This window comes from Phaethon lepturus, unplaced genomic scaffold (genome assembly GCF_000687285.1).
Source record: "Phaethon lepturus isolate BGI_N335 unplaced genomic scaffold, ASM68728v1 scaffold23356, whole genome shotgun sequence".
Lineage (NCBI taxonomy): Eukaryota > Metazoa > Chordata > Aves > Phaethontiformes > Phaethontidae > Phaethon > Phaethon lepturus.
Window position 1 is genome coordinate 1,170 of NW_010548581.1, and position 10,127 is coordinate 11,296.

At 56.2% G+C, this 10,127-nt stretch overlaps 1 protein-coding gene across 1 annotated transcript; it reads left to right on the forward strand.

Moving 5' to 3' along the window:
* Positions 1-976: 976 nt before the first annotated feature.
* On the forward strand, positions 977-3,861 carry LOC104623067 (extracellular fatty acid-binding protein-like). Its single transcript, XM_010290030.1, has 6 exons — positions 977-1,069; positions 1,372-1,511; positions 2,090-2,160; positions 2,820-2,930; positions 3,502-3,603; positions 3,836-3,861. Exons 1-6 carry the CDS (start codon positions 977-979, stop codon positions 3,859-3,861), a joined length of 543 nt encoding a protein of 180 aa, XP_010288332.1.
* The last annotated feature ends 6,266 nt before the right edge of the window (positions 3,862-10,127 follow it).

Consider the following 10,127-nt stretch of genomic DNA (forward strand, 5'->3'; position numbering starts at 1 on the left):
GTGGTAGCTGCTCAGGGTAAATGCACGGCAGGACCGGGACCCCCGCCCCTGTCTCCCATCCTCCTTGGCCGCCTCATCTGCTCCCTGACCAAGGTAGCACCATGCTGCAAAGAGCCCAAAGGGCAGCATCCATCCCCCCACCTCCTCCAGAATGGAGGCAGCCCTTAGTCCCCCTCACTGCCCCTCTGCCCCAGAGCGGGGGTCCCATGGTGCCCAGCCAGGCGTGGGGCTGTGAGGAAGCAGCATGGACCCTTTTGGGGCTGTGATCCCAGGAACCTGCCAGAGCCAAGGCACGGGGGACAGGGGACAACACACCCTGGGAAGGAGGGGACACTCCCACAGTGACATGGACTGCATCCCCTGTCTGCCCCGCGCTGGCGCGTCTCCCTTTGAGGACCCCGATTGCCCCGGAGCGGCGGGGTGAGCCTGCGCGGGCACCGTGGGGTCCCGTCATGCCGGCACCGTGCAGGTGCCTGGGTTTGGGCACCACCCCAGAGGCAGCCTCGGGGCAGATGCCAGCCTGGCCTGAGGGACGGGTCACCGAGCCCCTTCGTGATGGGTCACTGGGTGACGGTGCTGCCATGGCCCATGCCAGGAAGGACCTCCCCACTCCTCCCAGCAGCCCTCCGTCAGCCAGCCAGGAAACTAAAAGCTCTCTTTGTTCTTTCACAAGCAACTAAAGTAACCGTAACCGGGAAAATCCTGAATTTCAGCACTGGTGCAACAGCTCCTGCAACGCCGCTTCTGGGGATTGCAGGCACTTCCTTCTTCCGTGAGACCAGACGCTGTTTACCCTGCGGTGTCTGCAGCCTTCGAAACCACCACCTCGCCCAAGCCAACCGCAGCAGTGTTATCCGTGCAGCTCGGCATGCCGCAGCGCCGGGGTGGGCGGAGGCGGGGAGCACAGCACTATAAAGCCAGCAGCCCTGGCACCGTTCTCCATCCTGCTGGCGAAGCTGGAGGAGGCTGCAGCAAGATGAGGACTGTGGGGCTGAGCCTGGGGCTGGCCCTGCTCTGCTTGCTGCATGTGGAGGCTGAGGACCTCAGGGCTGCGGCTGACAAGAGCAAGGTGATCCACAGCATCTTGGGGAAGGGGAGGTGGGAGCATGGCCTCTGGTCATCTCCCCAGGGTGGGGACTGGAGAGATGTTTTGGTACTGGGGACAGCTGGGGACCCTGCAGCCACCGCTGGCTCTACTGTCACACACAGGTGAGGGCAGCCACCCAGCTCCAGCGTAGGTGCCCCAGCAGGGATTTTGGTGCCTAGAGGGGATGCGGGTGTCCCATGGCCTAAGGGTGTCCTGGCTTGCTCTCTGCGGAGGGGACAGCCCCTCCCTGCTCCTCCAGACTTACAGCCCGCCCTCGCTGCTAGATTGCAGGGAAATGGCACATCATTGCTCTGGCCTCTGACTCCGAGAGCTACCTTCGAAAGAAGGACGAGCTGAAGATGGCAATGGCCAACATCACGGTCCTGGGGGACGGCGACCTGAAGGTCTCTTTTGCAATTCCCACGTAAGTGTCAAGCGCTTTTCTCCATGGGCTTCACTGACCAACCTCCTCCCTGGACCTTCACCAACAGGTCTTCGCCTGGGTGCCTCCACCCAGCACCCACCAAAGACCTGGGCAGGGGCTGAGGCTGGGCCACCAGCCCCACGGTTTGGAAGAGAGGCTCAGGAGAGCTGTATCCTGGGGACGCCTTCTTCAGGGCAGGCCAGGCAGGCTCAGGGCAGCACCAGCCAAGAGTGGTCCCATCATGGAGGCTGAGACACCCCACTGCTCCCAGCCAGGGACGCAGCAGGATAATAAGGCACTGTATGATTAAAGCTTTCCCAGCAGGACCAGCCTCATACCACCAGCTCAGAGCATGAGCAAGGGAACGGCTGTGTAACCCCGTGTAACCGCTGTGCCCTGCCAGCCCAGGCACCCATTGCTCCAGGTGCCAGGTGCTCCAGCCCCAGCCACACCCACACCATCCCATTCCCAAACAACAAGTCCCACATTTAGGGTAGTGACCCTGGAGCCAGTGTCCCCAGGGGAGGGGAAGGGAGGGTCACTTCAACCCAGCCAGAGCATCCTTGACTGTTTTGCAGCCTGGAGGGATGTAAGAAATCGGTGTCCATCTACAAGCAAACAGGCGTCCCGGGTGAATACTACAGCTCTGGTGAGTGGGGGGAGCCAGGCCCCTGGGATGGGGCAGAGGCACTTCCGACACCCCTGTCTGAAGCAGCCAGCTGTCCCTGGGGACATGGCCCTCAGGAGTGCCTGTCTGCCTCTCCTGAGGCCCTGGGGTGGGACATGACTCTGTGGCCGGTTGCCAGCTGCCCCCCAGGGCTGGTCCACGCCAGAGCTGGTGTCCCAAGCATGGCAGACCCTCCCTCTCCCTCCCTCTGGGAAGCTGCTCTGGGGTAAGACACATTCAGACTGAGCTTAAACCCTGGGGAAAAGCAGGTTCATTCTGCAATGGGGCCGTGGATGGATGTTCCCAAGGGATGAAGCAAGAGTGATTTCCCACCATCCCCAGCCCAAGTGTTAGTCTGACCCTGGCCGGGCTACTCTGCTGTCTGCAGTGACCATCCCCGAACCCTCCTGCGTTCGCGTTCACGTCCTTCTGCTCTGCTGTGATCTGTGGGCTCCCCCAGGCTTTCAGAGAAGCCTCAGCAAGAGGAAAAACCAGGAGGGGGAGACAGAGAAGAAACGCAGGCGGAGTGGCCCTGCCCCTTGGCATCCTGCACAGGGCTTCACACTTACAGCCCTTTTGCAGTGTGGAAGCTCTCAGGAGGAGGTAATTAATTTTTCACTTTCCTCCATGTCCTTTTGCAGAAAGAGGCAATAAAACAGCGCAAGTGGTGGATACCGATGGCAAGACATACGCAGTTATCTTTGCCTCCAGAGTGAAGGACGGGAAGACCCTGCACATGCTGAGGCTCTACAGTGCGTAGCCAGTGGCGGTCTGACCGGGGTGAACTGCTCGGAGGTGTCGGGGTTCTTTGCAGTGTCCCAAGAGGACAGGAGTCAGGGGGCCTGCGGAAGAGACCCCCTCCTCACAACTGCCGGCCTGCTGGGACCTCTTGCCCTGGGTGGGGTGCAGGAGCGGGGCTGGGGCTGCTGCGTGTCCCCTGTGCAGCAGGGGAAGGGGCAGCGATTTGGGGCTGGCAGGGGAGGCTGGGGCTCTGGTTTCTGTGCTGTGCGGGGAGCCCATGGCCTTGGGTAAGTTGCTGGGTGAAATGGGGCAAAGAGCGGGGGTCCTCGCTGCAAGGGGGGCAGAAATGGTGGGGATGGGAACCAAGAGAGGAGAGGCTGTGCTGGTGCCAGGACCACTGCTTCATCTTGTCCCCTGGGAGGGGTGTCTCGTGTGCCTGCTCTCTAGAATCTCCACCACTGCTTCCAGCCTTCTCCCAGGGATCGGCATCCATCCCATCCTCACCTGGGCGCACTCGCCAGTCTGCCCAGGGGATGCAGGGACCAGCCACAGCCTGGAGCTAACTTGTGTCTTTGCCTTTAGGCAGAACCCAGGAGATGAGCCCCAAAATCACTGCTCTATTCAAGAAGCTTGCAAGAGAGAAGAGCTTCACTGACGAGATGATCAGGATGCTGCCCAGCCAGGGTGAGCACTGCCCAGCACTGTGTTGGGCTGGTTCAGCTGATATGGGGAGCCAGGATGTGCTGGCAGGGACCAGCTCAGCCCATCGCTGCCACCACTTTGTGGCTGAGCTGGTGGGAGAAGGTGCTCTGGCTTGGCACTTGCTCTAGTTCATTCCTGGGCTGTCTATTTTGGGTGCTAAATGGGACTAGGCAGACCACAGCCCTGGACTCAGTCTTTCTTTTTATTTTCACAGAGGAATGCAGCCTCGATGAAGCATAGGTGAGTTGTTGCAGTGCAACATGGTGTTTGCAACGTCCTCAGCTGGAAATTACCCCCCTTTGTGCCCTGACAAGGGCCACCATTAACTCCTCAAATTACTCTGGAGGCCGAGTTGTTTGAATGTGTGCTGGAGCTAGCACCCAGGTAGGATCATTCCCTTTGGAGCTGCTCTGCAGTGGGGACCCCCAGGGTGCAGCTGCCCGGTGGTGAGCAAGGGCACTTGAACCAAAACCACCATTTCAGTGGAGAAACGGCTGCAGAGCTCACGCAGCACCGGCTCTTGCCAAAAGGACCTTGGGGTTGTGGACCGGCAAAACCAGCCAAAGGCTGGGTTTGTGTCTCACAACGCAAAACACGGTTGTTGTTGGCCCACCCTGGTACGTGATTTCTCACCACACCAGTACACATTCAGCTGTAGGGGTCAGCAAGAAATCCATTGCTGGAGGTGGCTCACGCTGCAGAGCTGGGGAGAGCTGGAAGAGAAGGCACTGATCCTGATGGAGAGCTTTGCTTTACCCTCTCTGTTGGCCTCCTCACCCCAAATACTCAGCCCACCTCTCCTGACTGTTTTCTAGGAGGTGTGGGCTGGCTCTTGCTGAGCGATGCAAGACCCACACTCTGAAGCTCCAGGCTGCTGCTCCACCATCCCTTTTCCAAGCTCGGTGGTCAAGGCTCTGACACGTCCCCTGCTCCTCCAGCACACAGTCCCTTCTTTTGCCAAATAAACAGAAACTCACTCCAGAGATTGGTGTAGCTGTCTGGGGAAAACCTGGGGTGCTCAGGCATGTGGGCCCTTCTGTTGTTCTCCTGGGCTCTGTGGATGGTGAGCAGCCACAGGAGCCATCCTGGGCTCAGCTCGCCCAAGCCAGGGCATTTTCAAAGCCCACCAGACTTTTCCTTCCTGGGTGCCTCCAATGGGGTAGGGCCCACGGCCGGGCAGAGGTGAAGCAAGGGATGCAGTGAGGCTGGAAGTCCAGAGGGGACAAGGGACTGGGTGGAGAAAGGCCGTGGGACTTGGCCACAGAGGCTGAAGTTGGGGTTTGCAGGGCTGTGACCACTGCCACCATGCAACTCACCTTCCCTCCACTCTCCTGGAGCTCCGCTCATCCACTAGCTCAGGCTGGGCCAAGGCACAGGCAAGACTCAGCTTGGGGACCTCTCAGCACCACGGTGCTGCAGGGCTGGTGGAAGGTGGAAGGTGGGTGTCTGAATCCTCGGGACCCAAACCTGGAGAGCTGGTGCAGGGCTGCGTGTGGTCTCTGCCCCTGGGCACCATGCAGAGAAAACCCATCCCAGAGCCAGATTATCTGGTGGTGGTAGACATCAGCCTCCAGAGATTGTCTTGCTTTGAATTTATATTTCTGAAATCCCACTCCATTCTTCCCTTCCTACTCTGTTCAGCTCCCAAAATCCACCTGGGAGCAACCACAGTGTGCCCAGGGTAAGCCATGTCCCCAGCCAAGCCCCAGCACCTCAGGCGTGCTCATCTCCAAGGGCTCGGCCAGTGCTTGCAGGCACTGAGGTCTGGCAGGGTATGAAGCAGCTTGTGCCTCTCCTGGAAAAGAAAGATCCTCCAAAATCCTCTCTGCTGGCCTTTCCACCCTGCCTGTCCCTGGCCAGCCTGGCCAGTCACCCGGGCAGTTGTTTCAGCCCGGGATCTGCTTCACTGCCACATGACATAGCAGGTACCCCTGGAAGGTGTCATCCCAGCAGCTGGGTGCCTCGGGATGTTCCTCCTTCCAGGGACCGGGAAAATGCATTTGGGAAACTGCCCCTCCTGATCCTGAGGATCATAAGAGCTGGATACATCCCAGCAGCGGCAGGACAAGGGACTTCACTGGGACTTCCCGACCCAGCATCATTTCCACCCTCTTTGGAAGGAGCCCAGCCTTTCCAGCGGGAATTCTCCCCGGCAGTTCAGCATTTGCCATGCTCCAAAGCACGGCTAGGCCCACACGCAGCTTTGTCTCAAGGCTTGTTTTTGGTACATGTATTGATGCAGATGAAAACATCCTGCTGCCAGCAGCGCCCTTCACCGAGGGCTTTGTGTGGCGGGGAGTCCCGGTGTCTCCCTATCATGTCCCAGCCAAATATTCCTTCCTGCCATAAGCAGGCGTCACGCTGCCAGACAGCAGTGCCATCATTTCTCTCCACCACCTGCATTTTCCACTCCTTTTGTCCGTCTGTTTTCTCCCTGTGCCTCGGAGCAGGATGCACACAGGCTGCAATTTCAGCTCTTTTCTGGGTGTGAGTCCCCTCTGTGCAGAGCAGGTGGGGGGTCCCCACCGCAGCCGCCCCGATCCCTCAGCCCTCTCACCAAGCCCGTCCCTGTACCGGCTGCACATCCAGTGCTCATCGCACCGTGCAGCCCCTCTCCCAGCACCCTGCCCTCAACAAAGGCAGGTACAGGGGCGAGGAGAAGCATGCAGGGACAGGGTGAAAGGAGGGTTGTACCTGCCTCCTCTTTATCCCCCCAGCAAACCTGGCTAGATGTTGTCATACATTGTTAATGACATGGGACTTTTCTTCCCTGAACGTTTCTAAGGGCTTCCTGGGCTGAGGCACCTTCTCGGCACTGGTGACATCCTGCAGCAAGGAGCTTCACCACCCATCTCTGTGCTCCCTTTCACTTGTCGCAGTGGTTTCACTTGCAACATCTTGGCCGGGCGCTGCGGGAGCGCGCTGCCGAGACGGGCTGGCAGGGACCGGGTTGGTGCAGCCCAGGCACCGGGGTCCCAGCTGGCTGCTGGAGAGACCAGGGGGGTCTTGGAGCAAGGAAGGTGCTGGACTGGCCTTTGATGTATAAGGAGCTATTTGGAGACTCGCAGCTGATGGCTGCGGCACTTGATGATGATGCAGAACTATCATCTTCTCTATTCATCCTCTTCGTGATGTTCCAGTTCTTAAATCTTTAACAAGTCTCCTTGCTCTCCCAGCTGTGCCTCTCATCCTTCTCTCTCCCTCCCCTGCTTAGGCCATGTCCCTTCTGGGGCTGGGTGACCAGGCCTGGACCTCTACCCACCCAGGAAGGCGTGGGTACAGCCTGGATTTACATGGTGCCTTGTCTTGTTCCTCGATCTTCTAACTTCTCCTCGTGCTGCATCTGCCACTTTTGGCACCTGCTGCGTGTGGATGAGATATTTTACAAGACATCTGTTGGCACAGTGAGGTCCCTGGATGATCTTCCTCCCTCTTTCTCTCTCTCAGCCACTCATTTATCCAAGTGAGGACCTTCCTCCCTAACCTATAGCAGCTTGTCCCCTGCAAGCTTTGATGAAGACAATTCCCAGCTGACCAGGGAATGTCCGACTCCCATATCTTGTTGACTCTTCCAGAAACTGTATTTCTGAGCTGTGATTTTCCTGTGCAAAAGTTGTATTCATTCTCCCCTGTGATATAATTTGTCCATATGTCAACCAGGTCTGCCATTTATTATAGCTTTTGTATCTGCCTGCTCTGCATAGCAGATCTACTTGTCTGTAGTTTCTTCACCTCCAACAACCTCTTTAAAAGGCAGCATATTTGCTTCTTCTAGTCTTCTGGTGAAAACTAGAAGTAGCAAAGGTGAGTCCAAGCAGCAGATGACACTGTAGTGAAAAGTTTGTTTCACACCTGATTTACTTTGATTGGAAATGTCATGTCCTCTGTCTTACTACTCACTTGCACTTCTGTATTGGTAGGACAGACCTTTCCAAGTTTGCAAAAGAGATTGTCTAGCCCAGCGATCCACCAAAGCTCCTCCTCAGCCAAGGCTGATGTGAAGTTTCTTCACTTTTCCATCAGCTTTTCTCTGAATACTCACTCTGAATTTGACTGGCTACCAGCCGAACATTTTCTAGTGTTATATTCCTGCTCCCAATGCCTTTGAAGAAAGGAATATATGTAAGTTCAGATGTCATTCTTCAAAGTAAAGGAGTAAGGGGACAAATTCTGGTGTCTTCACTGTTTGTCTGATTTTGTTGCCAGTTAACTTACCAGGGGTCATTTTGCTGTCGTCATGTGGATGCAGCTTCAGCAGGTTTAAGAACATTTATCTTATTTCTGATCAGCTCCTTTAAATTGATTTAATTGTGCTGGCTTCCATTTAGGCTTTCCCTTTGTAACGTTGTTGAGGGTTTGTATTTGCTAATATCAGCTTAAGCCCTCGGAGTGAATCTAAGCTGGTCTTTCCAGACAATCTGTGTGCCGTATGCGACATTTAATCCTCTTGACTTTCAATTTTTTCCCCATTTAAAAATAAAAATTGACTGTATCGGATTGCCTCTGGTTCTAAGCGTAGCACTGACTGTCACGACAATGGCTTTTTGATTTCAGCCCCTGATCCAGGTCCTACTTGCTGCCCGGGACCTGTGGGCTCTTGGCCATCCCAAAAACCTGAGCCCACGGGTGCCCATCCAACCTGCCTGGAGCAACCATGTGTTAGAGCTTCATGGATGTCCCTTTGTTTGTGACAGACACTGGCACCACTGTCGCAGCTGGCAGTACGGTCACCACAGCCGGAATCACTCCAACGACATGCAGTCATCAGGTCTTGTCCGTCTGTCTTGGATGGTGTACAGTGAGACCATGGGGTTCCCCAAGTGCCACTGGATGTGCCAGCCCAGCTGAGCCTTTCCTCACCTTCCAGCCTCAGGGACAGCCCCTCGCCAGCATCTGGGCGATGGGCATTGGCTCTTGACAGCACAGGTATAAACAATTTGAACTCCCACAGGTCAGGAGTGAGTCACCTCTAAATTGCCAATTACTGCTTGTAGACAGCTCTGCGCTGGTCTGAGCCCCACGGAGGAATAAACACTGCTTTTGCTCCCTAGTTTGGGAAGGGGCAAATATAGCTCCTGTCTCCAGGCACTGCAGTGGCACAACAAGACCCCTGGAGCCTTTTCAGAAGTTAAGACTGCAGAAGTTCAGAAACTTTTAATAACACCAACTGAGACCCATTAAAAGTGAAGAAAAAAACTCAGTGCTGCTGGGGCAGCGAGGTGCCCTTTCGGGCCACGGCTTCGTGAGGCACCAGCACCCAAAACGCAATCGGCTTCGGGTGTTCCTGCTTCCCCAGGTGTTGAAAGCTGTTGAAAGTGTGTGGCTGTTTTCAACCTGGGTCATCTCAGGACATGGTTTTATACCCTGGCTCCATGACTGGCCGACCGAACACAGCTGATGGGAAGTGGCTGGTGTCTTGAAGGTGGGAAGCAATGTGGCTGGGGACTTTCCAAGCTGCTGGGGTCAGCATCACCTGAAATGTGTGAATATGCATCAGTCCCAGCAACGCCCAATAGCAGTGACGATGTGGGGACAGCAAAGCTTTGGGAACAGGTTGTTATGCTGGAGCTGCCATTCAGAGAAGCCTCAGCAGCCCCCAGAATGGGGTAGCACAAACCTCCTGATGTTCATCCAAGGCAAATGCAAAGCCCTGTCACTGGGCTGGGCTAACCCTGTGCAACTGGGCAGACTGGGCCTGCAGGCAGACGGCAGCGTGGCAGGAAAAGCCCAGCGAGTTGGGCAGGCGACAAGCTGAAGACGGGTCAGCGGGGTGCCTTTGCAGCAAAGGCAGCCAGATGCATCCTGGTCCGGATCAGCGAAGGGCAGCCATCAGCTCAGCGGGACACTTGTGAGACCATGCTGGGAGAGCTGGGTCCAGTTTAGGGGTCCCCAGTACAAGAAAGGTCCTGACAAACTGCAGAGAGCCCAGTGGAGGACACAAAGCTGGTCAGGGCCTGGAGCACAGCGTGTATGAGGAGAGGGTGAGAGGAGAGGTAGGCTGGTCCAGCCTTCAGAAGAGAAAGTGAAGGACACATCTGGCTGCTGTCTCCAGCTGCGTCAGGGGAGGATCTGGAGAAGCAGACAGACTCTTCCTGGAGTGCTCAGTGGTAGGATGAAGGGCAACATGCACAAGCTGGAACATGGCAAATTCCAGTAGGACAAAAGGAGAAAATTCTTCATCATGAAGGTGGTCCTGCACTAGAGCAGGTATCCAGAAACATGGCTGAGTACTTCCCCATCCTTGGCGATATCCAAATTGAGGTGGACAAGTCCCCAGACAACCTGATCTAACTTTAAAGCTGGCCCTGCTCTGAGCGGGGGCAGAACCAGAGACCCTTGAGGTACCTTCCAACCAAAATGCTCCTGTGGCTCCCCAGGCCATGGAGATCCTGGTAATGAGGATCCCAGCTGAACACAGCCAGGCGAGCACCAAACGCTCATAGGAATTATTCACTCATTATTGACCATCCGTAAATTAATTATAACTGCGGCCAACACCGGGAAGG